This window comes from Malassezia vespertilionis, chromosome 1 (genome assembly GCF_029542925.1).
Source record: "Malassezia vespertilionis chromosome 1, complete sequence".
Lineage (NCBI taxonomy): Eukaryota > Fungi > Basidiomycota > Malasseziomycetes > Malasseziales > Malasseziaceae > Malassezia > Malassezia vespertilionis.
Genome location: NC_079247.1, coordinates 962868 through 987683, shown reverse-complemented (window position 1 = coordinate 987683; position 24816 = coordinate 962868). Strand labels below are relative to the sequence as shown.

The 24816-nt window shown below is 56.9% G+C and overlaps 13 protein-coding genes across 13 annotated transcripts; 4 read left to right on the top strand and 9 right to left on the bottom strand.

Annotated features, from left to right (window-relative positions):
* Nucleotides 1–24: 24 nt before the first annotated feature.
* On the bottom strand, nt 25–1566 carry MVES1_000568 (uncharacterized protein; the record flags this gene model as incomplete). The annotated part of the gene is made up of 1 exon (XM_056205426.1): nt 25–1566. The coding sequence occupies one exon, from the start codon at nt 1564–1566 to the stop codon at nt 25–27; it is 1542 nt and encodes a 513-aa protein (XP_056061401.1).
* A 105-nt stretch (nt 1567–1671) lies between these two features.
* Nucleotides 1672–5973, bottom strand: MVES1_000567 (uncharacterized protein; the record flags this gene model as incomplete). Its single annotated transcript, XM_056205425.1, has 1 exon — nt 1672–5973. The coding sequence occupies one exon, from the start codon at nt 5971–5973 to the stop codon at nt 1672–1674; it is 4302 nt and encodes a 1433-aa protein (XP_056061400.1).
* A 190-nt stretch (nt 5974–6163) lies between these two features.
* MVES1_000566 (uncharacterized protein) lies at nt 6164–7026 on the bottom strand (the record flags this gene model as incomplete). Its single annotated transcript, XM_056205424.1, has 2 exons — nt 6164–6858; nt 6984–7026. 2 exons carry the CDS (start codon nt 7024–7026, stop codon nt 6164–6166), a joined length of 738 nt encoding a protein of 245 aa, XP_056061399.1.
* A 90-nt stretch (nt 7027–7116) lies between these two features.
* On the top strand, nt 7117–10836 carry MVES1_000565 (uncharacterized protein; the record flags this gene model as incomplete). Its single annotated transcript, XM_056205423.1, has 1 exon — nt 7117–10836. One exon carries the CDS (start codon nt 7117–7119, stop codon nt 10834–10836), a length of 3720 nt encoding a protein of 1239 aa, XP_056061398.1.
* A 13-nt stretch (nt 10837–10849) lies between these two features.
* Nucleotides 10850–13516, bottom strand: HUL4 (HECT-type E3 ubiquitin transferase; the record flags this gene model as incomplete). Its single annotated transcript, XM_056205422.1, has 1 exon — nt 10850–13516. The coding sequence occupies one exon, from the start codon at nt 13514–13516 to the stop codon at nt 10850–10852; it is 2667 nt and encodes an 888-aa protein (XP_056061397.1).
* A 65-nt stretch (nt 13517–13581) lies between these two features.
* On the top strand, nt 13582–14561 carry YTH1 (RNA-binding component of cleavage and polyadenylation factor; the record flags this gene model as incomplete). The annotated part of the gene is made up of 3 exons (XM_056205421.1): nt 13582–14083; nt 14111–14204; nt 14231–14561. 3 exons carry the CDS (start codon nt 13582–13584, stop codon nt 14559–14561), a joined length of 927 nt encoding a protein of 308 aa, XP_056061396.1.
* Nucleotides 14562–14564: 3 nt separating this feature from the next.
* On the bottom strand, nt 14565–15134 carry MVES1_000562 (uncharacterized protein; the record flags this gene model as incomplete). The annotated part of the gene is made up of 1 exon (XM_056205420.1): nt 14565–15134. The coding sequence occupies one exon, from the start codon at nt 15132–15134 to the stop codon at nt 14565–14567; it is 570 nt and encodes a 189-aa protein (XP_056061395.1).
* Nucleotides 15135–15183: 49 nt separating this feature from the next.
* MVES1_000561 (uncharacterized protein) lies at nt 15184–17260 on the bottom strand (the record flags this gene model as incomplete). Its single annotated transcript, XM_056205419.1, has 4 exons — nt 15184–15419; nt 15445–16003; nt 16032–17084; nt 17111–17260. The coding sequence occupies 4 exons, from the start codon at nt 17258–17260 to the stop codon at nt 15184–15186; spliced, it is 1998 nt and encodes a 665-aa protein (XP_056061394.1).
* A 56-nt stretch (nt 17261–17316) lies between these two features.
* MVES1_000560 (phosphoglycerate mutase (2,3-diphosphoglycerate-independent)) lies at nt 17317–17981 on the top strand (the record flags this gene model as incomplete). Its single annotated transcript, XM_056205418.1, has 2 exons — nt 17317–17508; nt 17535–17981. The coding sequence occupies 2 exons, from the start codon at nt 17317–17319 to the stop codon at nt 17979–17981; spliced, it is 639 nt and encodes a 212-aa protein (XP_056061393.1).
* Nucleotides 17982–18096: 115 nt separating this feature from the next.
* Nucleotides 18097–19637, bottom strand: MVES1_000559 (uncharacterized protein; the record flags this gene model as incomplete). The annotated part of the gene is made up of 2 exons (XM_056205417.1): nt 18097–19254; nt 19287–19637. 2 exons carry the CDS (start codon nt 19635–19637, stop codon nt 18097–18099), a joined length of 1509 nt encoding a protein of 502 aa, XP_056061392.1.
* A 287-nt stretch (nt 19638–19924) lies between these two features.
* On the top strand, nt 19925–20391 carry MVES1_000558 (uncharacterized protein; the record flags this gene model as incomplete). The annotated part of the gene is made up of 4 exons (XM_056205416.1): nt 19925–19976; nt 20016–20035; nt 20118–20233; nt 20271–20391. The coding sequence occupies 4 exons, from the start codon at nt 19925–19927 to the stop codon at nt 20389–20391; spliced, it is 309 nt and encodes a 102-aa protein (XP_056061391.1).
* Nucleotides 20392–20467: 76 nt separating this feature from the next.
* MVES1_000557 (uncharacterized protein) lies at nt 20468–21442 on the bottom strand (the record flags this gene model as incomplete). Its single annotated transcript, XM_056205415.1, has 1 exon — nt 20468–21442. One exon carries the CDS (start codon nt 21440–21442, stop codon nt 20468–20470), a length of 975 nt encoding a protein of 324 aa, XP_056061390.1.
* Nucleotides 21443–22990: 1548 nt separating this feature from the next.
* MVES1_000556 (uncharacterized protein) lies at nt 22991–24166 on the bottom strand (the record flags this gene model as incomplete). Its single annotated transcript, XM_056205414.1, has 1 exon — nt 22991–24166. One exon carries the CDS (start codon nt 24164–24166, stop codon nt 22991–22993), a length of 1176 nt encoding a protein of 391 aa, XP_056061389.1.
* Nucleotides 24167–24816: the final 650 nt, after the last annotated feature.

Genomic DNA, 24816 nt, shown 5'->3' with positions numbered 1-24816 from the left:
CGATATGCATGCTATGTACAGTTGTTACAGTGGCGCTTCTTTTGCTTCTGTGTCGTAGTGCGCGAGGAGCTCTGCAAGCGAAGAATGCGGTTCGGCAAGCGGTACGCGCTGCTCACTTTCCAAAGTGTCGCGCGCCGGCGCTTGCACTTCGGAGCTCGCGCGCGCGCGCGTCGTTGCCGCAAGCATTTGTGTGTCTTGCGTATTTGATGCACTGTTCCTGCGTAGTCGGGCATTGGCAGACGCGCCGCACGGCAAGCCGTCTGCGACCAAATGCACACGCATTTTGTTTGCTGGCGTGCTAGTGCTCGCAAGCGGCAGCGGCGGCGGCGTTACTGTGGGGTTGAGCATAAAGACAGCAGAGCCTGCTGCGTAGCCTCTCGTGGCGCGCGCGTGCGGACGACTGCCCGATGTGGTGTCCGAGACGGGCGATGCGGAGAGCGATGCACTCGCCTCGCTCGGCTCGGACATGTTTTCCTGCGATCGGCGGTGCACGAGGGATAAAAGATTCGCACTGGAGAGCACGCTGGAAAAACGCGAGGTAATCTCGCGCCCTGAGTCGGGCAGGGCTTCTTCAGTAAGCACAGCGCGTGCGCCAGCGTCGTCCAAAGGGCGCGCGGCGCCGGATCCCGTCGCGCGTTTCAGCAAGCCCGTCAGGCCAGTCCTGCTGCTGATTCGCGGGATACGCAGCGCATTTGCCGACGACACTTCCTGCTCGTCGTCGCGCGCGCCCGTCTGGCTCGCCTGGGGCCAAAGCGCGCGCAAAGACGAGGCGGGGTGCGCTGCTTTTTCTATCAAAAAAGGGAGGCTCATGCGCCGCTTGCTTTCCGTCGCAGTAAAAGGGTTCGGCGAAACGTGCCGACTGTGTGCAGATGCCGTGCCATCTGCAGGCGTCACGTCGGTGCGGACGGAAAGCGCAGGTTTGCTGGGCAAGCGCGTTGCGGGGTACGGCGGATTTCGCAGAAATGGCGAAAGAGGCAAGGGCGTGTCTGTATCCTCTTCCTGACCTGTGCTTGTAGAATACTCGCTCCATGGCGGTGCAAGCCCAAGCTCCTTGATACTTTCTGGATCCGTGTACCCCTCCAACCCATGCGCGTCGATCCACTGCTGCAGCGCTGCGGCGCAAGCGGCGTGCCGATTGGCGACAGCGAGCGACTCGGGCGTCTGCCCGTCTTTATCAAGCAGTGCAGGCCGCGCACCGTGCTCGAGCAAAAAGCACAGCACGCCGTGGTGCCCGTTGGCGGCGGCAAAATGCAGCGCCGTGGAGCCTTCGACGCCAGGGCCGCCGACGCTTCTTGATCGCACGCGCGGCAGATTCACGTCGGCGCCGAAAAAAAGTAGAAGCTGAAGCACAGTTATGTCGCCTAAACAAGCAGCAACATGCAACGGTGTGATGCCGTGCAGCTGGCTGTTGGCCGACTGTCCATTCTCCAGTGCAAACAAGACGTGCGCAACGTTTCCCGTGCCTGCTGCACGGTGTAAGCCAAGACTTGCATGACTCTTTTCTGTCGCGGAGCTTGCCGCCGCGCCAGACGCTACATTGTTGCGCAGGTGCGCGCTGCGCAACATCGTGCCAGGATCGTGTGCCTGCTCAGCGCATGCAGTGCCGGAGAAGGACCCACGGGCACGGCCGCGGTGCGGGGCAATCGGGCAATCGGGCAATCGGGTACGGAGCTACGAACGATGTGGAGGGAGCGCAGGCCCTTGCGCAGGCTCCTTGGCGCGCTTGAACGGATTTTGCAGTCGGGAGCGGCGCTGGCGAACACGCGGTTCGCCGTCCTCGGAGCGTCCCTGGTACATGGAGGCAGAGTCGCGCATGGATGTTGCCTCGTCGTTCAAGACAAAAGACTGGGCGCCTGGGGCCTTCTGCTCGGTGGAGCCTTGTACGTAGCCGTCTTGCTGCGGCGCTTCCATCACCTGCGGCTCATTCTCGTGGCTGTGATGCTTGCCGCCAGTGAGCACGCTAAAGAAGCCGTGCCCGACGCTTTTTCCGCCGTGCGCGACGCCTTTGCCGATCCCGCCAATTCCGCCGATAAGGCCCGACGTAATGTTGCGGCGGATCGCTGTGTTTTTTCGCGTGCGGTTGTTGACGTACTGCGGACGGAAGGAGAGGCGGACAGAGATGGTGCTCTTCTCTGTGGAGCCTTTTCCGACGAGCGGATATGTCTGTTCATGCGCGACGAACGGCTCGAGCTCGGCCAGGTTGATGTGCGCGATGCCGAGCGGATCGGAGGAGCCGACCTGATCCCAATCGCGGACATTAAACGTATAGTCGTGCGTGAGTCGCGATTTGATATTGACTTCAGGCAGCGTCTCGTTAAACACGGGGTGCAGCGATCTCTTCACTGTCTTGGACTTGGCCAGGACCACGCCATTGTCTTCAAACAGGACGTAGGGGTCCGACTTTCCGCCACGGTCCGCAGAGCGCAAATGGTCTGCCCTGATCAGCTCGATCGAAAGCGCGCCTTGGTTCACAATGCTCTCGACTGGCTCCAAATGGACGTCCATAGGAATGTAGCGGCAGCTTACCTTAATCTTGTTGAGCAGGGGATGCGTGTAATGCAAGGTCTGGTTTGCGAGCGAAAGGGCATTGTCGCTGAGCTGCGTTGCGCCGCTTCCCAGCGCCTTGGCGCCGTCGGTAAATGCCTTCGTGCCGTCGGTGCGCAGCTTGCTGGGCAAGCCGCCGACAGATTTCAGGCGCTCGGTCGACTGGTTCTGCAGGCGGCCGAGGTCTTCGACAGGGTTACCTAAGTTGAAGTCAAGCGCTGCGCCGTTCAAAGGTAAGAGTGTGAGCTCTGTCGGCTCGACCATCGCCTTCTCCATCAGCTCTCTAGTGCTGCACATGTACTCCGCAAATACGTCGTCGTCCGAAGAGCCTGTGCGCAGACGGAACCATACGTGCGATACATCGAGCTCTCGGATAACCACCTCGCCAACCTCGTCCCAGTTGTACGTCTGCTTGCGGCGCTCCGTGATGTACGATGGCCAATACGCATCGTCAAACACCACTTCAAGCTGCGCGCGCTGCTTGGAAATCGTGCCGGAAATGAGGTTAAAGGCCAGGACACCAGACTGATACTGTTTCAGTTCTTCGGGCGAAAGATGCAGCGCCTCGTCGCCGTCCTCTTCCTCTTCGTGCTCGACGGCATGGCCCGCCACAACTTGATCCATGTCGTCAGCCGCGGCCTCGACGTGGCCGTCGGGCGCAACGTCGGGTGTAGGCTGTGCATCGGGCGTTTCGAGAGCACCGACAGATCGTGCGTCCGGCTCGTTCTGCGCCGCCTTCTTTGCCTGCTGCACCATGCGCTTGTTCTGCTCGATAAAGTTGGCGCCAGCAACATTCATGGCAGGCTTGAACTCCACGTCAAAGTCCACCATGCCTTTTACAGTGCCGTTGGTCTGCTTCAGCGGCTCGTTGCGCGTGTGGCGCCCATTGCTGTGGAACCGATATACTGGGTCCGTAAGATCATCCACGCAAAACTGCGACACGGCCAGGTCGCAATAGCCCAGGGTGCGGTCCGCAGTGCTGTTCTGATAGTCGAGCACCTCGAGTCGAACAATTTCGGCGCTGGAATGAACCGGCGCGTAGAGCACCTGGTTCCAAAGAGGCGAAAGATTATTCATGATCACCGCCGTGCCGCTCACGGGCAGATTATTCACGCGGAGCAAGGCGTATGGATCAGATTTTCCGCCACTGAGCGCCTCGACATTCTTCACGTCGTGCGCGCCGCGGATCCACACTTTGAGCGCGCCGATGGGTGGCCTGTAGCTGTTACTGCCGTTGATACTGCCGGCCATAACAACTGGCTTCCACTGGCTCGAAAGGCGAATGCATGTGCGTTTTGTGTCGGGCACAGGGAACCAGTCCTGCTGGCGCAGCTTTGCAGAGATGAGGTCTTCAATGCGCGCACTGATCGACGCGACGACAGGCTTCCCGGCAAGTTCGCGGTCGTCGATAATATGCACCGAAAGCACGCTCGAAGCGCGGTCGGTGACCAGAAACTCGGTGACGTTCTCAAAGATGGGATCGCGCGTGCTTTTGATCACGGGCGTCTCCTTGATTACCTTGTCGTTGAGAAGCAGCTTTGCGCGCGGCTCCATCTCGCCGGGAATGACAGACTTGCTGACCAAATCGCGCGCTTGGTGCAGCGTCAAACGCACAATGCCCGCGTTAGTTTCGGGCAGCGGCTTGGGCGATCCATCGGTTGCGGTCTGGGGTTTGAGCACGGGGAAGTAGTGCAGGGAAAATTGGACGGAGCCGTGAGCAGCGCCATTGTACATAACCGCCTTGTTGAGCTGTCCAGAGTCTGGTTTTTCCTCGAGCATTTGCAAGTTGACTTTGGTCACGCCGAGTCGCGTATCTGGACGCCTGTCGTTATAGTCAAAGGTGGTCAAAACAAGCAGGCCTTCCAGCTTGCGCAATATAATGTACTTGGTCTCTTTAAACGTGGGATGCGGCGTCGATTGTTTTACACTCGTCTTGTCAATCTCAGGTCCGTCGTCCAGGGACAAGGCGACGTACGGATCAGGAACGCCGCCAGCAAACTTCACGCCGACCAAATCGCGCGCGCTCCACACCGTGACCTGCAACACACCAACCGCTGCGTCGAGCGGCGTGCCCGACATGAGCTCCTCGAGATTCAGGGAAAACTGGTTGGGATTGTACATCATCGGACCGAGGTTTGCGTGCACCTGGTTTTGGATAAAGCCGGAGAGACCTGGCAGGGCAGCAACGTCCAGGCCGAGAGTGCTGCCGCCGATGGGTTTAAGCTCGTAGTCAAAGCTGGGCGGCTCCATAAACGACATATCGACGACTTGGACGTGGGGAAAGTTGCTGATTAACTTCAGGCGGATGCGCAAAGAGCCGACAAAGCTCATGTTTTCCAGCAAAATCGGCAGGCCAGCACCAACAATGCCTTTGCCAAGACGCACAGTAAGCACAATTTTTGGGTTGATCTTTTTGGCCGCTTGGCGGACCGTCAGATCCTGGACGTCGTTGGGCGTGAAGCTAATTTTCCAGTCCATTACAATCACGTCGTCGTCCGTGTCTGAAAGTGTACGCACATAGTCAATCGACGGCGCTTTGGTGCCCAGGGTAAATGTCGTGAGACGCAGCGAGTCCAAAAAGGGAGGGCACTGGTCTTTAAGCACCGCGTCGACGGACTGGATAATCGTCGCGGCAAGCACAGGCTCGTAAATAAGCCAGAAACGCGACAAAAAATGGTTGATCCAGCGCGCAGTCTCGTTTTCAGACACCATGCGCTGCCGTGAAAGCTCGCGCGCTACATCGTCGCGAATGCGCTGCCGTGTCCTTCGATGGCTCGTGCAGTAGTACGTGCCGCAGATGGCCAAAACAATGCAAACATAGGCAAGACCGCCGCCAAAGCGCGTAGCATAATAGGTAGCCAACACCGAAGATACAATAGCAGCGCCATCAAACCACACATAGCCATAGTATGCATCTGTCAAGAAGGAACTGACCAAGTCTGTGTCGCGCATGCGCTGCTCTGTGAGCTCTAGCTGGTCGGGTGTAAGGCCCAACAGCGTGCGCGACGCATCGATCCAGCCTACAGTGAACCAGTCGGGGATATCCATCGAGGGCTGGCCTGCAGGGAGCGCACCAGGGACAAGCTGGCCGTCGCCCAGCTGACCGCGTGCACGCGACGCAGTGTCGACATCGCGCAGTGACACATTCGGGCGCACGCGAACACCGCCCAGATCCGAGGGAATGGACTGGACGACCTTGACCTTTTTTTCTTTCTTGCGTTCTTCTACAGCCTCAGCCAGCTCGCCTCTTGGCTTGATTTCGTCGAATGCCTGCGCCGCCTGGCGTGCCTTGTCCTCGGGACTCGCATCTTCGCTGAATGTCTGTACATTGGCGCCTTGCGCCTCAAGGTTCTGTGCCAGTGACTCTTCTGCTTCTGGGCCATTCATATTGTGCACATGCCCCGCAAAGGGGTTATGCAAGTGCACCATGGAGAGGAAACAGGGACAGGGAGCTGCCGCACTGGTTCGAGGTCACGCTCCGCCTTGTCCAACACAGCTGCGCGCTCCACATTGGCCAGGCATGCATGCATTCGCTTTGTAAGCGTACATGCCAAGTCGACGCGTTTTTGCGCGCAGACGCCCGTGCGCTAGGAAGCATGTAGTGTGCGCGACTACGGAGCTATTTAGAGCGCGACTTTTTCGAGGGCCGCTTCTCTTCCTCTTCGAGGTCGATCTCTTTATCCGCATCGTCCTCGTCTTCCTCATCCTCTTCGTCGTCGCTCTCATCCTCCTCCTCTTCGTCGTCGTACAGCGAAGGATTCTCGTAGTGCTGGACCGCATTGGGGAACAGGTCCTCGACAATAGCACGCCCAATGCTGCCAGCCACCTGGCGGCTCTCGCTGTCAAAGAAACTCGAAAAAAACGAGCCGGGCTCAAAGTCGTCCTCCTCGTCCTCGTCCTCAACAACAGCATCGTCCCGCAGCGTCCCAGTCGTGGGCTTGCGCTTCGATAAATTTTTCTCCTCTGATTTCCACGTCACCTTCGTCTTCTGCGGCACTGTCTCGGACGCAAAATCGAACTGTGCGCTAAACTCGCCTGCCGCGGGGTCGAGCTTGAATTCCTTTACAAGAACGGGCTCCTCGATAAACTCGTTGGGCGAAAAGTGAAACTCGATCGTGGCGGCGCGGGGTTCCTCGGGGTTGCGCTTTACTTCCACCTTTGTCAAGTGGTCGAGCAGCGCGTGGTCGTCGTCGTCAATGTACACGTTCGTAGATACACAGTTCACCAACGCCTGCGACCAGAACCCGTCGATCTTTTCGACGATTGCGTTGCGCTTGTTAAAAATAGGCTCGTGCAGGCGCGCGGATTCCTTCACTGGCGGTTAGCGAGCGTGTCGAGTGCACGTACAAAGCGACGCCTCCACAGCGTCAAAGTCTTTTTCCACTGCCTTGAGTGCTTTCTCTGCCTGTTAGTCCACGGCCGTCTCGCCTTTGACGCACCAGCATCAGCAGGAATTTGGCCGATCTCGGGTTGCCTCGACATTGTACGCAGAGAGGAGGATGCAGCGTGCTCGCCGCGCGGTTAGCCCGAGACCACGTGGGTATGTAGGTTTAGTAAGCCCCATGGTCTCAAATGAGTGTGCATGCCGGTGCGGGGGCGTCGTGGAATACCATGTCAGAGCAGTCCGCATACTCCAGGCGGTATGGAACGCTGTTGGTGAATGCGGACGACGAGCATTCAGGCACGCGCGAGGCGATAGATGGACTGGCGAGTTCTGTAGCCGCGCCCCCGCCTGACGCGATGGATACGCTCCGTTCGGACGCTTCTCGCTCTCTGTTCGGCGTGATCGATCAGCGCATGGACAACCGGCGCTCCATGATTGCGGCAGATAATGGCCCAGGGAGCTGGTCAAATACTTACCGGATGAGCACCGGTTCTGATGATCTGGACGGCGGCCAAGTCGTCCGCACAATTGTTGCGGCGGCTGAAGACGACGAGATGCCCGAGCTCTTGAGTGCGCCTCGGCCACCCAGCAACATGCGTCGCTCGCGCTCTTTTCTCGATGTGTATGGACAAGCGCAAGGACTAGAATACGTGCGCGAGGAGGGCGAAAAAGCGCCTGCGCCCATTCCGTCCGCACAGCCCACGACCATCGACGACGTGGAAGACGAGGATGCACCCGGCGGCGCGCGCGTGCGGACGGCGCTGAGTATGGGCCGAGCGCCTGTGCCGGAATCGTCGCAGGGTGCATTTGGCGTCCCTGTGGCGTCTGCTACCGCTACTGCCCTTGCAAAGCTCACGGGCGAGCCCGCCGCAGAGGAAATTCCGGCGGAGAAGAAGAAGAAAAAGTCGGCTGTTGCTGTAAATGAGAAAGGCGAGGTGGTGAAGAAGAAGAAGAAGAAGCGCGATAAGGACGGGAATGTAATTCAAGACACGGCGGAGCCAGTGAAGCGCAAGAAAAAGGTGCCGCGCACCAAACACCGCGACTCGGAGGCCGCGCCAGCGCAGGAACCCGTGCCCCAGCCAGAGTTTCTTGCAGAGCCATTGTATCGCACGCAGCCCCTCCATGCGCTCTTTGCACGCGACGATCCTGAATGGCTTGACGAGGACCGGCCCGTGAGCTATTTGGAGAAAATGGGCGAGCGTATACCAATGGACATGCTGGACGCCAACGCCACTCCGAAAGCCATGGAGCCAATCCAGGTAATTAGCACACGCGATATGGAAGTGCTACAGCCGGTCGAATCACCCTCCCACGCGTCTGTTGCATCGGCCTACGAGCGCGATGCAAGCGACACTACGAGCGTACGTGCGCTTTCTCTTCCACAGCCAACACCCGAGCACATGCAAGCGATCCGCGCGCCGTCGATCGTGCCGTCGGTGCCCCATCATGAGATGCCCATGCGGTACGGCACGGAATCGCAGCGCATGCACGCGCTCAACTACAATGCATCGCGCCTTGTCGTCAATGCCTACATTCTTTACCGTGGCCTTTTTGTCATGCTCCGCAAGTTGTGGCGCTGGGAAAACAAGTGGCTCACCGGCAGCGTCGCAGCGTTTTACGTCGTTGTCTGGTGGCGCGGCGATTTGCTTGCCATCTTTTTCCTTCTTGCCTTTTTGTACATCGCCACCTTCCGCTTTTTAAACGCGCCTGGCGAGGAGCTAGAAGAGGACGCGTTGGTCGAAACGAAATCGGTGGTGGGCGTCCGCCGTACGCCGAGCCACCTCTCGCTGATTCGGCGCTCGCGGCGTCTTGGGATTGCCGTGCCGCAACCCAGCGTATCGCTTGCACCTGCACACTTGCTGCAGCAAGTCGGCGACCAGGTCCTTGTCCTTACCCACAGCCTCGCGGATATGCAAGAGCGCATGAAAAACCTCGCGCTCTGGCGCAGTCCCTTTATGACGCTGCGCTACCTCGGATGGCTCCTCGTCCTTGTTATTATCAGTGCACAGATCACGACGTGGATGATGGTGAAGCTGCCCGGTGCACTCGTCTTCTTGGCCGTGTTTGTGCTTGCGCCACTGGTCGAGTACGGGTACTGGCAGAAGATGTTGGCGTCGTTTAGCGACGTGCCACCCGGCACAGCGACGCATCTAAACGTGTCGAGTGCGCTGCTCAGCAACGTGCTTGCTGGCGTGCCCACCGACCAGGAGAATGAGGAGCGCGAGATGGAAATCAATCGCTGGGAAATCGAGCGCGAGCAGCGCCGGCGTGGGCATTTCTTGGATTCAAGTGTGAACCGCATTGTCGAAGAAGAGTCGCGCGACTTGGCGCTCAGTAAAGTGCGCCGCAGGAAAGAGAGTAAGAGCAAGCCGGTGCAGCGTGTGATGCAGCGCTGGGAGGATGCAGAGGACACGGGTGCAGAGGCACGAAATGCAAAACGGCGGCCACTTGAGCGCCCCGCTTCCCGCAGCATGCAGCCCGAACCACGAGGCTCCATGTCGCCCGTGCCTCGGGATTTGAGTCCTCAGCAAGCACTCTTTACACAGCCGCCTATGCTGCACGAGTGGTCGCACCCGGAGACGGTGCCCACGACGCCAGTGCAGTCTGTGCAGCCAGCGCAGCACAAGCCAGTGCTGCCAGTACTGCCTCCGCCCATGCAGTACCAAACACAACCCGTGGCGCAAGCGCCGGTAGCGTTTGCCGAGCGCGCGCCGTACAGCATTCCCGACATTGCGAGCACCGTGCGCCGGCAGTCGATGCAGCCGGCGCCGGCGCCAGCGCCAGCGCGTGGCGATGTGGGCGAGACAGAGAGTATTGCGTCCGTATACGAGTACAGCGACTCGGACGAGGAGCAGGATAATCGCACAGTAGCACAGCGAGCACTTTCAGCGCTGGGACTTGGGTTTCCCGGCGCAAAGCAGGCGCCCGCCTCGGAAACGCAGTACCCCGACCTGGCGTCGTACCAGCAAAAAGAGCAAGAGCATGTCGAAGAGCGTGCCGCGCCGCCCATTGCTGCGCAACCCATTGTGCCTGTGGCCGAGCCTCCTTTTGCGCCCGCCACGCCAGACAATGTACACCGCGTCGCGACAGTACCGATGCATGAGCTTGCGCGCGCAAGCCCCAAAGTGCCGCGCAGCGTTTCCCAAACGCACCGCCCTGCCGCGCCCCACCAGTTTATTGCTGCACAATCCGAGACGCTGCAAGAGCAGCTTGACCGGCGCCAACGGGCGCGACAGCACCATGACGAGACGCTGGAGCACCTCATTTCGCGACAGCCCTCGTACGCATCGCTTGCCGTATCACAGGACGGCATCACTTTGTCTCCTGCTGTCTCAGTTGAAGCCGTGCACGCACACAGCCGCTCTACAGACCACTTGCAGCCCACGATTCGCTGGGTGGACCAGGCCGAGGGCCCCTACTTTTATCTCGCCGTGCACAGAAAGCGCGTCGGCCACCTGATTGTCTTCCCTTCGCGTATCGTCTTCCAGCTCTCGCACTCCAACACCAAGCCGCTCTCGCGCCCCGCGGGACTGAGTGAGCTGGAAGAAAAGCAAATGACAAAAGAGGTTGCGGGCCGCACGTTTTACCCACTTATCTCCACGAGCAACAACGCCGCGTTTGTCGATGCAGAGATGCGCAACCAAGGCACGACTGCGTTTGAGTCTTTCTCTGTGATGGCATCCATGATGCCCGCACCCCACAAGATTATGTTTGACGTTCCCATCGACTCGCTGTCCGGCCTGAAAAAGACGCGGAAAAACACGCCGCTGATGGACCGCATTCCCGAGGGCCTTGAAATTTTGACCGACAACGGCGCGCGGTCATTGACGATCCCTGTGGTGCACAATAGGGACGCTGCTTTCCGCAGGATCCTCTCCTTGGGTCCGCAGCGATGGTCGGCTCCGTAGTTTACACTATAGGCTAGGCTAGCCCAAATCCTATACTATGGGCAAGCGCAATGCGCACTTTCTCCTCCAGCGTCGCAGGCGAGGCATAGACGGGGAGGAATAGGGTCGACGTGCACGTACTGCTCCACGGAATGCGCTGCATCCGCTCGGCACCCAGCGCGGTGTATGGATCGTCGACGTGCTGTATACGCAGGTGAATCGCGGCAGCGCCCATGGCAGGCACGCGCGGACTGCCGGTAATGTACCCGAGCAATGCATGCTGCTCCGCAGGCGCAAGACGCTGCCATGTATCCCAGAAATGATCCAAGTTGGCATACACCGCTGGCGCATGGTGCGCCTTGGCGTCGGGGAAGCCAACGTGCGCGGTGCTGGCGCGCAGTGCACCTATATCCAGTGCATCTTCGTCGCGCCCACACAAGAGTGTCTCGAGCTCCACAGGCTGGAGCAGCATCAGGGGTGAGCGCTGCATGCCTTGTGGGATCGCCACCCTCGCAAACCCCGACAAAAGCGCTTTTCTCGGCGCACATACAGCGTCGCACAGCTCCCATTCGCAAAAACGCGCAACATACGCGGCGCGATTCTCAGCGTCAACACGGCGTGCGTCGCCATCTGGACACAGTGCATGCGTAGTGCCGTTGCGCTCGACGGTCCACATAAGCTGCATGGCTTCTTCGACCGTCGAAGCGTCGTGCGCCAGCACTGCGGCCAGCCCCGCAGCCAGCTGTGGTTTCAGCGCAGCGAGCGTGTCCAAGTCGCACGGCAATGGCGTATCGCCGTTTGCAAGCCGCAGCAGCTGCTCGTACAAAACGCGCGAAAAACGCAGCGGGAGTGCGATTTGGTGAAAGAGGGCGAGACCAAGCGCAGCACCGAGCAGATGCATATCCTCGAGCGCGTCAGGGGCCGTGGCACGCCGCTTTTCCGCCTGTGCTGTGGAAAGCGGTAGTGTTTCTGCATACCACAGCACGCCGCGCATCGCTGCATCGTCCAGCTCTGTAAAGAGGCTCTGCGTGAGCGCCTCGCACAAAAGGAGAAGCCATTCCTTCGTAAGGCCGCCCGCATCCTGTGCGCCTTCGCCGAAAAAAGTGATTTTCAAAGGACGATGGAGCATGCATGTGTCGCGTCCACAGAGCGCATCGCGCGAATCTTCCACGATATGGTCGCGGCGCACGGTAATGGAAAAGGTGCCGTCGCGCTCCATGCCGTGCGCTGCTTGTGCAGTGCCGCTAGTGGTACCTGAGCGTGCCTCGGCCATCGCGTCCTGTACCATGCGCGCCTTGCCGCTAAGCGCTAGTGGCTTTTGCAGGTCGTGCATCCACGCGTGATGCGACGCTTGGCGCATCGCGGCTTGTGCTTCCCACGTAAAGATTTGCGCTTTGGCGCCGAGGGTCAATACATAGGGCACTTCGCACAGGAGTGCAGGGGCGCCATGGACCCATTGTGCATACTCGTCCAGCACATTGACGAGCTCGGTGGCTGTCGCGTAGAATGTCGGGACGGGCTGCTGCTGCGCGCGCGGCAGCGCTAGATTCGAATGCCACGCGTAGGTAAGCGCGGCAAGCAGCGGCGCCAGACGCGCATCCGATTCGTACGCAGCGCGACGTTGCGGCGGCGCGAGCGAAGTAACCGTGCCGAGACACCAGCTCACGGTCGAGCTCAGCTGCGATGCTACCGCGCCGAGCAGCGCGACGGGCGGCGCGCTGGGAGTAAGCGCATCGGCCAGCGCAACTACGTGTGCATGCGTCAGCACAGAACCAAGGGACATGGCCAGCCACACGCACTGGGCGCTGCTCGCACGGTGAGGCGTGAAGCGCGAGGCAAATACTGCGCCAGACGCCGCTTTGGCCGTCGCTGCGAGCGTATAGAGGCCCTCCTGGGCGCGTGCCATTAGCGCTCTGCGCACGGCATCCGGCATTGGGTATGCATCGCTGCTATCCAGCAGCGTATGCAGGATATGAAGCGCATCACTGTCGAATGCACGCGCGAAGAGCATCGGAGCGTGCATGCACCGCGCGACAAACTCCACGAGCGGCGCAAAGCTTGCGACGGGATCAGCGTGTCCAGCGTGCGTATCTGCGTGCAAGGCGCGCACACTTTGTGTGTAGTAGGCGTGCAGCGCATGTGCACCGCCGCACAAGAGGGCCGTCTCCTGCATTTCACCAGGATCATGGACTGTTTCCGTGCTCGTTGCGCCTTGGTCGAGTGTGTGGCCAGGCGCTAATAACATGGGATGGCGTGTACTGAGCGAGATAGCAGCGACGGGATCGGCACGCACCTGAAACATGGACGCCCACGCGCCGAGCGCCGAGTTCTTTTGGGTCTTGTCGCGCACAACGATGCTGGCCATGCTGCACCGCGGCTCGTCTTCGTCCAGCGTGGACGCTGGCGAATGCAGCGTGTCGTTTTGTGCAATATCTGAGTATACGGTCGCATGCGCCATCCGCCCACTCTTGGTCCAGTCGCTCGCACGGTGATTAAGAAGATCGATACGGCGGGGATACAGATCGGCAGCGGCGTGCGTGTCGGATTCCGGCGCGCTTGCGGCAGCGGTGCGCACGGCATTGCGCGATCGTCGTGTATTGCATACCTGCTGCGCGGCGCCAAGGTCAGGGAACCCGGTAATGGGTTGGGTATCTTGCTTTGCGGCCCACGGCTTGCTCCACGCTGCAGCGTGTGGCGGCATGAAGCGAACAAAAAAAATGGGCCAATGTGGAGTAAAGGGCACTCGCACCGTTGCTCGCTGCGACGATGGCCAATATACTGGCACTCCCTGTGGACCATGTACCCATTCTAGCGACCTCGTCTTTGTTCACGAGTCTGCGCCAACGGAGGCCTCCCAGTGAAGATGATTGGCAGCATAACGAGTTTTCTTTTGAGCCGTTTGTAAAACGCGAGCTAAACATTAATGTCGATACCGCAGATAAAATGTGCCCGCGTTTTGCACAAGGGTCGTGCGATCGCGGGAGTGCGTGTCCGCTGCGGCATGCCGTGACGAAACCTGCTCCGCCACACAATACCACTCGCGACCAGTCGCGCAGGACCGTGTGCAAGCATTGGCTGCGTAGTTTGTGCAAAAAAGGCGACCAGTGCGACTACTTGCACGAATATGACTTGCGCAAAATGCCCGAGTGCCGCTTTTACGCAACGTTTGGGTTTTGCAACTCTGCAGACGAATGCCTCTATGTACATATTGACCCGGGCGTAAAGCGGCGCGAATGCGAGCGCTACGAGCGCGGATTTTGCGAGCTGGGTACGTGCCACACGCCACTTACACCAGGTCCTCGTTGCCCCAAAAAGCATGTGCGCCAGGTCGCATGCCCCTACTATATTGCGGGATTTTGTCCAAACGGTCCAGACTGCAACATGGGACAGTACGTAAGGTGCTGACTGACGCCAGCATCAAAGCACGTATACCGACGCCTGAATCGCGTGCCGCCACGCCGCTGCTCACGCACCGTCCCTTGTCCATTGCCGAGGCGTTTGGCGGCGGCCCTGGCATTCAGGAACTGCCCACCGATTCACGCACTGGGCGCGCTATTGTGTCTGCCGAGGCGTGGGCCGCCGCGGAAGAAGCGCGAAAAATGCCCGCTGCGGGCGCAAAAGAAGTGGGGGCGAGTCGAAGAGAACTAAGCGAGGTTTTGTGCTACAAGTGCGGGGAGTACGGCCATTTTGCAAACGTGTGCATCCATTCGAACCGACCAGGCAATCGCAGCGGCATGCGCCGTTAACCTCTAGATCTTAGAAAGCCGGCCGCTGACGTCGACCTTGGCGTGTTGGCTGGTCGCAATGCGGCGCGTACGCCCGCCGTTCTCTCCCTCCAGTTCATACACATCCGTGCAGATCACTGCAAGCGACTTGCCGACCGACATGGGCGTGCTGACAAACTCGAGCCACTTGCCCACATTTCCAGGAGCGAGGTACTGTACGGAGAGCGACTGCGTCACACCAAACGTGAGCCAAGGCTGGCCGACTTCCATGCTCGAGTGAAGTGCAATTAGGTAGGACGACAATGTATCAATACACGTAGCCATGCAGCCGCCGTGCATGGTGCCGAAAGAGTTGGTCATGTGCGGCTGCACAACGAGGCGGAAACGCACCTCGGTGTTGAACGCACGCTTTGGGCGCTCGTTCTTTGCGCGTTCGCCCGAGCCTAAAACGACGCCGTCGCGCTCGAGGTGCGTAAGCCTTACCTGGGTGCTTTTAAAAGCCTCGTGCGACCAACCGTGCTCGTTCATGTTCGCGGATGCATACTCAATCGTATTCGCGACGTCCTCCACGGACAGGAGAGTAACGGAGGACATGGTATGCAGAAGAAAGCGCCGGCTTGCTTCGCAGTGCCGTCTTAGTCATCTAACCGGTGCGTTCGGCCGATGTGGAGGAACACACGGCAAGGCAAAATGCGTGCTGCGCAGCGTAAAACGCGCTTGGCGCGGCGTCGGTGGCTGCTACGTGCTCCTGGCGCCGCGCCTGTTCGTACATGGCGAAGGCATGACTAGACTGCGCATCGTCGCCGCCGTGCTTTGCGAGGCGCGATAGCAAATAGAGACACGTAGCTTGCTCGCGCACATTTTCTGTCTTGGCGAAATCTGGTATTAGCTTCGCCACACGCACCTTTTTCTGCGCGCACAAGCCAACCACGCGCGCCGCGTACATCTTTCTTGGACAAGAGACACTTGGCATACACGCTCTCGGCATGCGCGCGGCGCTCCACATTCGTGTCGGCAAGGGCATGCGGAAGAATTTCTTCCACAATCTTGATGGCCTCTCTCGGCATGTCCAGTCCGGTGAGCATGACTTCTGCAAGCACGGCCAGTCCCGCGCGGTGCAGCGGAAAGAGGTGCTGCTGCTCTGATGCAGCGATGGCTTTCATCAGCACTTCTAAGCACTGCTGCGGCTGCTCAGCACGCAAAATGCTCCTCGCTTCGTCCAGCAGCTGCTCCGTGTGTGCGTGCGAGGGCGGTTCCTGTGCAAGTGCTGCGTCCAAGTGGGGGTATAGTGTTTGCAAGGCACGCAACGTGGCGGTATGCGCTTGTCGGCGCGCGCGCAAATACACAATGTCCATGACAGACGTGTGCCATGCTTTGCGTTGGCGCATCGAGTGCAAAAGGGACACGGTAGACTTATCCACCAAGGCCTGCACCGCTTCGTCGTACGCACCGCCCTCGGCAAGCTACAGGTAAGTAGTTCGGCAAACGTACTCTATACGCACACGTCGCCGCAGTGCTCAGTCGCAAATCGTCCCAATCGTAGGGCTTGGCGTACGCAAGGTTGGCTACATGCGCCTCGTACGCCTCTGTCACAGATGAGACGCCCAGCGTGAGCCATAGGCGTGCAAGCAGCGCTGACGAACATGCAGCATTGCGCTCAACGCTGGGCCGCGGCTCCCAGTCGAGGCCAGGGAGATGCACGTCGTTTTTGGCATGGCGCGACGCCCACGTTGCATCTGCAATGGTCTGCACAAGAGCGAGCAATGGCTGTCCGCGCTGGCCTCCTTGCGCTGCTTTCCAGAGTAGTAGGGGCGAGTATGCACCGGCCGCGAGTGCTTCCTGTGCATCACGCCGCGTCAATAGCCATGCATGCGGATCCGGGGCGCCGCTGGCATAATACGCCAGCTTTTCCAGCAGTGCATCGCACGCACGCATGCACTCTGTATCGCCGACCGTGCGTGCAAGCAGGATGGCCTCATCAAGAGTGGTGCGCGCGGCTGGGATGCCGCCCGTGTCAATGTGAAACTTGGCCAGGTTGAGCAATGCATGCTGGTGCAGCTCCTGGTCGCACCCGGGGATGGTCAAGTCAAAGAACGCATGCAGCTGGTCTTTTGCCATGGCATAATCACCACTGTGCACTCCTGTGCGCCACAGCTTGTACGTACGTGCCTGGGGAGTCTTGTCCCACTCGTCGACCGACGTGTCAGAACGGCCGCTGCGCCAGGCCTTGCATATGTCTGCAAGCTGGCGCCGCTCCTCGTCGAGCAACATATCGAAGGTGAGGCGCGAGCGCCGCACATATACTCCAAGAAACGAACGACGATCGAGTAGCTGGCACGCAGGTTGCGAAGCGTCTTCGTGCTGCAGATAGATGCAATCGAGCAGTTTTGCGTGAAAAAGTTCAATCAGGCCATCCATGCCGTGCAGCGCGGCAAAGGCACGCTGCAGGTATGCTTTAAGCTCGACACATGTTTCCGGATACTGGGAAAGAAGATAGCCAAGTTGTCGCTCGAGGTCTGCGAGATGGCTGGGCGGCAAATCAAGCTAGCGTTAGGGACTGGCGAGCGTACCGATTCCAATGCACGCGCAAGGTACAAAAAGAGCACGCGATGCGCCGTAGATTCTGATTCAAGGTTCGGCACCTGGCACAGAAACGTGACGATGAGCAATAGTGAGACTTGGTATCCGTCCAGCGTCTGCTGGCTCCCAGTACTGATCATGCACGCGATGGGGTATACCACGCCAAAAAGTGGAGGTTGGAAGCTTGGCTGCGACCATGGCGCGCGCTGCTCGAGTCCTGCTTGTGCGGCATGGCGAAACGAACGAAAATGTATTAGGGATTATCCAAGGCCAAAAGGACACATTGCTGAATGCCAAGGGGCTTGAACAAGCCGAAATGACGGGCGTGGCGCTACAGAAAGAGCATATTACGCGAATTGTGTGCAGCCCATTGCAACGCGCTCTTCATGTACGTCTCACGACGACTAACGCCAGACTGCACGCGCAATCTCAAAGCATCATCCCAACGTTCCGCTCGTGATAGACCCGCGTCTGATGGAGCGTCATTTCGGCGTGCTGGAGGGTGTCCAGTACAATGGCCCAAGAGAGAAGCCAGAGAACACAGAGGGCATTGAAAGCTCCGCCAGCGTCACCAAACGTCTTGCGCACTTTTGGGACGACTTGCGGCGTGAAATGGGGCCAAACGGGTCAGGGACGATTTTGCTGGTCAGTCATGGCGCGGCGCTGAGCTCCTTGGTCAACACGGTGATGCTTGCCAATGGACATGCGACGTGTAGCGAAACTACGAAACCATCGCGGTTTTGGAATTGCAGTATCTCTGAGGTTGATATGAGCACTTTTCCTGCCCAGATCGTGCGCTGGGCGGATGTGTCGCACCTTTCCGACGCGCCGCAGTCGCTCAACGTGGACGAGGCAGTGTAGTAATCATAATGCGTCTGTCATTCAGAAAGCTAACGAGGGTATGTAAGGCTGTTGAAATACTTCAACTAAAAGAAGGTAGTTTCATATGGTATCGTGCCTTCGTACACGATCTTCATCAATGATAACGCAGCGGCATTGAAGCACTGCGCCGTCGGTTCAAAATAGTTTGGAGCGCACTCAACCATTTAATATCTTCCTCCTCCGTCGGGGCACACAAAAGAAAGGTCCTCTTGAGGGTGATGATCTTGAAACAGTGTTCTGCACTGCGCTTGGCTTTTCCAAGGGTGGAGGGAAAACTCACTGTGTTGCTCGTCTCCGCAGTCGCGCCCTGCTCTTCATGGCGTCCACCTGCCACCACCGTCCAGGGATCAGGGGGACTGAGGCTCATCGGCACATTGCTAAATGGAACCGCACCCAGGCCACGCAAACTACTCAAAGGGCCATGGTCGGTTGGCAGCACTGTGGGGCTGCATTCCATCACATCCAAAATCATCGCTGTAGGGAGCTTTCGATGCACACGTTCATCCATGTGGCTCCGCGAGTAATACAGCGTGTTGACAGTAAGAACAAACCAGCGCTTGCGCCACTGCTTGCGCCTGCTGCTTTGTTTCATAAGATAGCCTTGTGCAATGACACGGTTGGCGTCCTCGACATGCTCTGTATTCAAAGGCGCTGTGCCCGAGGCAAGTGTCCCAGTGCCCACACTTGCCGGGAGGAGCATGGCTCTGTCCACGCCTACAAACTCCATGTCCCCTTCTTCTTCCGAGCTACTCAATGCAACGGAATGGAGCTGCTGTGCAAGCCTCGCGGCCTCGGCATTCTCGTCTCCGTGCTGGGAAGGTGAGACTGCTGGCAAAGAAAAAGATGTTCGGCGCTCCGCGAGCTTTGTTAATGACTCCGGTCCATGTCCATCATCGCATAGCTGCAAGATGTTGGGGGGCGGAGAAACGGACCTCGCGATCGAAAACGGCGAGTGTTCGGTTCGCATCACAAACATGGACCTGTTGGCGATCTTGGGTTTTTCTTCCGCAAGCCCAATGGCCGTGTGGCTAAGTTGGTGGGCAATGCCGGCGGTGGGGTTTTGCTCTTGAATCAACGACCGCGTCTGATCCATCGCTTCAAGCCACGCCAGCGTTTCCTCTTTGCTGTTTGCACGTAGGTAGTGCGTACGATTCGCAGTGACGATACCAACCGTCAGTCCCACGCGCTTGAATTCGATGGGCACAACAGCGCGAATGTCACTGACATTGATCACTTTCATGGTCATGTATTCCTGCAGGTAAGCTCAGCGTAGAAAAATCATACCTTGTCGTTTTTGTAGAATGCTAGTTGCGACGCGCGCAGCACAACCCATCGCTTTTTCCACGTCTGCGCGTCAGATGCTTGGTCCTGGAACGTACGTACCTTGCGCTTTTCACCGCGTTTATACAGATACCCCGAGCGTATAATAACCTCGTTGAGAATCTCAGGCGCCACCTCTTGTAGGTGATGTTCATGTTCATCGTCTTCATCATCGAGCTCATCATCAATGTCCTCCTCTGCGATAGCATCGGACACTGCGCCTTCCCCAGAAGTGGGGTACTCCACTAATCCACTTCTGGGTACACCGTCCAACGACAAGACCGTAGTAATAGGTGACTCTAATGTGGTGGCCATCCTTGACAGGGTAGTATGCGCCAAGGTGCCTACAAGCTGGCTTCCTCGACCGCAGGGGTGTTGCGAGTGGCGTATGCTATGCAACACTGCCCACTTTGGCGGAGTTGCGTAACGCCGATGGATAACATATTTCCTCGTTTTGTCCGGTTTGTTATGTCACGTGTCGCATCAGGAGACCGCCGCGGCTCGACTCACCGCCCGTCTTTGTCTTGGTCATGCTTGCTCGCGTAGGCAACGTTGGCAGTGCGCGTTATCGCGCATTGCTATCTTTGCCCAGTGCTGCTAATATGAGCCAGCGCCGCTATGCCGGTGGTGCGCCTAGTTATAACGAGCCGTCCGGTATGTATAGTTTGCGTGTACGATGCTGACAACACCCAGGCCATCTCTTCGGTGAAAAGGTACATATTACACTTTTGACTGTGTTCGTTCCGTTACTGACCACTATGTTTGCGCATAATGCGTGACATTTATTGCGAATAGCCCCCTCCCAAAGGCCAAAAGCGTGAGAAGCAGGCTTGGGAAAACATGTGGTACATTGGCATGTACGGAGGTATGGTTGCTTTTGGCGTGCTCTACTACTTCAAGCCCGACCGCAGGTGCGTATTTTTTTTACGCGCAACTTCTAACCCATAGTGTGCGTCACTGGGCCACCCCGGAGGCTGAAAAACGTTTGAACGAGTCTGGCGTGCCTTGGCGCTACAAGCCTTCGCCTTATTCAGGGTACCCAGAGGGTATCCCGGACGAGAAAAAGTAACGTAGCGTGATATTCATTATCTGAATCCTTATATTACCACAGTGGTATACAGTACTGCTACCTGCGTCGGTTAGTATCAGTCAGGTATACGTACGGCGGGGTATGCAGACTGCACGCTTTTGCGCACGAATTGTTCGGTAGCCAATGCATCTGCCAGCAAAACGTCCCGTTCGAATCGGAGACGAACATAGGCTATGATCGATGGGCCAGAGTTCACCGCCTTGACCTCGTCCCAAGTAAACAAGGGGTGCTTTTGCTGCAGGTTCGTAGATGTCTCGGCCTCGTCCATGGCCGCTTCAATAGCTCGAAGTGTGTCTAAAGAAACACTGTGGTCACACAGCTGCTGCAAGGAAGATACCAGTAGCGATAACGCTTCTCTTCCGTTTATCAACGCAAGCACAAGGCCACCAAGTGGATCTAACAGGGTCAACCCATACCATGACCCAGCAATGGCAATAAAAGACGCTATCGCGCTCATACCTTCAATATGGTGATGATACGCACTGGCCTCAAGTACAGAGCTGCGCGAAGTACGCGCTACTTTGCGCGTGTATCGAAACAACGCCTCCTTCACCACAATTCCAATAAAAACAAAAACCAGCGCTTTAGGATCAACAAGGCTTTCATGGTGATAATGTGAATGTGAATGGCCATGGTCGTCATGCACTGCCAGCATGGAAGAGAGCGCAGCTATCCACAGCTGGACATAATAGAGCAAGGACTCCGGAAGGAAAACCAGCAGCTGGGAGCATGAATGAAGCCCAATGCCGACAGAGCTAAGTAAGTACATAATGCTTATCACAACAGTGCCCACGGCCTCAAGTTTTCCGTATCCAAATGGATACTCCGGCGAGGGCCTTTTTTGAGCCTTGCAAAGACAAAATAGTGTGAGAATGTCGCCAAGGGTATCAGTTATGGAATGGCTAGCATCTGCCACAAGCACTGCACTGTTCAGCGTCCATCCTGCTAAGCCCTTCATTAGGCCAAGCATAACGTTGGTAAGCAGTCCAAGGAAGGCTACCTTTGCAACAGGTCCACCATTGCCTTTCATGATACGATCCCATTCTTGCGCGGTTTGAAAAGGTTCCAGCAAAACATTAGGATGTCCGTGCGTATGAGCCTGATGTGTACAATGACTATGCATGATAGGAAAGCATTGAGCTAGCAAAAGTGATTATGCCAAGAATCAAGAGACACACCCTCCCAGTACCAATAATCACGCTGCGTCGGTGCGCGAACAAGTGGAGGCTACCTGCACAGAAAATACAAGGGTCGTTTTAGTAGCGTAATTGGTTGACGTCTACAAACTGTCCCGCAACCTGGGCCATTTGTTGTTTTGCATTCATCCCATGCCCCAGGGAATCGACCGACTGAGTCAGAGCATCAGCTGCTTCTGTTGACGTGCGCGAAGCGTATAGGGGTGGCGTGCCGCCGAGACTTGTACGTACAAGTTTATACCGCGCACGGATACGCTCAAGTAGTTTTTGTAGATCCGGGGCATCATCAAACTGATGCATCTCTGTATCTTCTTCCAAAGTGGACGAGTTGTTTTGTCTCGGCATGTCGTTCATAAGTACTTCCAGGTTATGGATATGTTGAAGTTGTTTTAGCGCCTTGCGGCTTCTTTGCGTCAGTTGCGACAGATTTGGGCACGTACAAAGGGCGACCAGACTGCGAATCTTCTTGAATCACTCTCGTCCATATACGCACTGTGCCTCGATAATATCCGATTTCTTCCCAGAGCTCAAACCCTTTCTCGCGGCCCAGTGTCCGACCTTCTATTCTTCCGAAATGCTGCCCTCTTTTCGCCCCTTCGTCATATCCGGCGCTGTAAGAGCTGTAGGTAAGTTTGTGGTCAAGGTCGCACACATACGCATGCTCTAATTGCGTTATCGCGTCCATGTCAAGGTCCACATTATTATCGTCGCGATCACAAAGTGCCGATTGCCTAAGTGCATTAGTACTTGGAACGCGGACAGTGCACCAAAGCTGTATACTACACGAGCGATGGAGCCAGGCAGCACAGCAACAATAATGCACAGACACTTACATATACGATTCATTATCATGCTGTTTACGTGTCTGAAACGCAGTAGCTTGGTTGTTAAAAATATGGTTATCAACGTGATCATTCACTCCATGCATGTTATGATGGCGCAGAAACACGGCTTGCTGGTGTCTGAGTGGAGTGGTTGTGTCAATATCGTCAGATGAAGGTAGAGTTTGCAAATCCAGTGTGCTTTTTCGTGTCTCTCTGAGGTTCATCAATCCGAAGGGTGGCCATCAAACGCATTCAATGAGGCGTCCAAGCCATGCGACACGCCAGACGACTTTAGTTTACTAAGTCGATGCGTAGATTCTGCCAAGAGCTTTTCAGCATTGCCACGTGACTTTCTCGAAGGGCCGTGCGACCCTCAACGCGCTTTTGGCGACTAGGTCAATTCGGGACGAAAGGGTCCATGGTATGGGCACCTTCGGAATATCCACGTGATTGCGATAAAAGTTATGGTGCATTGTAAGACATGTGCTGCACAGTAGTCGCGTTCGTGGGATATTGGGTTGACCCGGTGCGAAGCTGTGACCGAGAAACTCTGCATTTTTAAGCCATTCTATGACGCGAATAAATCCCTGTCGAGTTTTGGGGGCTGAATGAAGTGGAGATGAATTGAGGAATCTTTAATGCTTGCGACAATCCATGATGTATCGAATGCTGATCAGCTGGAGTGTCGCTAGAGTCTTGCCGCTGCTGCATTTGCTTGGGATATCCACCGATATGCGCATTTGAATGCACGCTTCGCTTACGAGACGCCGTGGGCGCACTCCGCTTTTGGTGCAAATTCTTTTTGGCAAGCTCTGCTTTTAAAATGAAACCACGGTCCTGGTCGATACAAAACCCATTTAAAAGATCGCGAGCATTCAATGCTTCCTCGCGCGAAGAAAACTTAGCAAATCCAATCGTTTGCATGTTGCGCCCTCCAGCGCTGCCGCTGTTTCCGTCTTGCGCATCGCGGTTGGCGCCGCTTTGACCCTCCTTTGAAGGGTACTTCAACATCGAAGCTTCGAAACCTTTTGCGAACAAAAACATGTTGGCAAACTCGCGATCCGTGATATCGTCCGGAAAACCAGCCATAAAGAGTGTAGATACGTCCGATACTGAGCGCTCTCCCGCGTATGCATCGACGTCGGCTTGGGATCGCGGTGGATACGCGTTGCCGCAGACATGTGTATTACCTTGCGTCGCGTCCACCTGACCACGGTTAGGACCTCTAGTTGCCATGGCCGTCGTGTAGATTTGAACTTCTTGCGGCGTGTCTACCGAATTCTGGCCAGATTGTGTATGTGCTGACCTCGAATGCGGTGCTAGATCATGCGTAGCTCCTCCAGCGCGCGCAATGCTTTCCTGTACAGTTGCTCTGGAGACACGGGAAGACATGCCTATTTTTCGGTTTTGCTCGCGCTGCGCAATCGCTGAGCTGTAAAAACTGCGATCCATCGTGGGCAACGGTAGGCTCATTGCTGCGGCAGTATGTTCGGCGCCGGAACCGATAAAAGGGGCACTGAACATGGGGCGCATAAACCCATGGTCAGCAGTCTGCGATCGCTCTACATTAGACGGCAAAAAGACTTGCTCGCCAGCATGAGACAAACGCTGGGCCACGTAAGGATAACTGGAGGATGTGTTGGTGCGCATATCCATACCTTGGCGCATCGAACCCACTGCTTCTACACCTGTTGTGCTATTCGGGTTGGAAGAGAGGGCGCCTTCGGAGTGCATCGTCTGTTCTTGATGTTGATTCATATGTGCAGCAAGTGTCATTGCCTGTGGGGGATCGACGCTGTGCTGTCTATCTTGAGAGTACAACCAAGACGTTGTCCTAGAAATATCAAATTGCGTGTCATCCTTGTGAAAACTTGGTCTTCGCTGTGGGTTTTCGTCAATCGGGTAATTGTGCATCACGAAAGCCCACAGTTTTTCAGCGACTGATTTCTAGATCGCAAAGAATCCCTCCGGCCCAAACGCCACTGAAGCTAAACAGACGCTGACTGACTTCGCGTTGATGAGCACAACTTTTTGTTTTTCGCTTTGCAGTCAACGGTTTGGTATACAGGATAATGTATTTATGCCAATGGAGGGGGTGGTTGCTATAAACGCGACCAGGAGCGCTTTTTACAATATTTTATTTCCAGAGTGTTTTGCACTACTTCTTCCTTAAGCCGATCCGTCCAATCTGGGTAATGGTGATCTCCACCTGCTTATCTAAGATTTGGTACGCATGTCGGTCAGGGCGCGACGGCCCATTCGTCAATGTTGCAATTTTATGAGTAGGGTACCTGTCGTGCCACATGGCACAGTCAAACTTGGCGCAAATGATATGACGTCTGCAGCTTCCCTTTTTTGGGCGCATCTAATTAGACAAATGACTG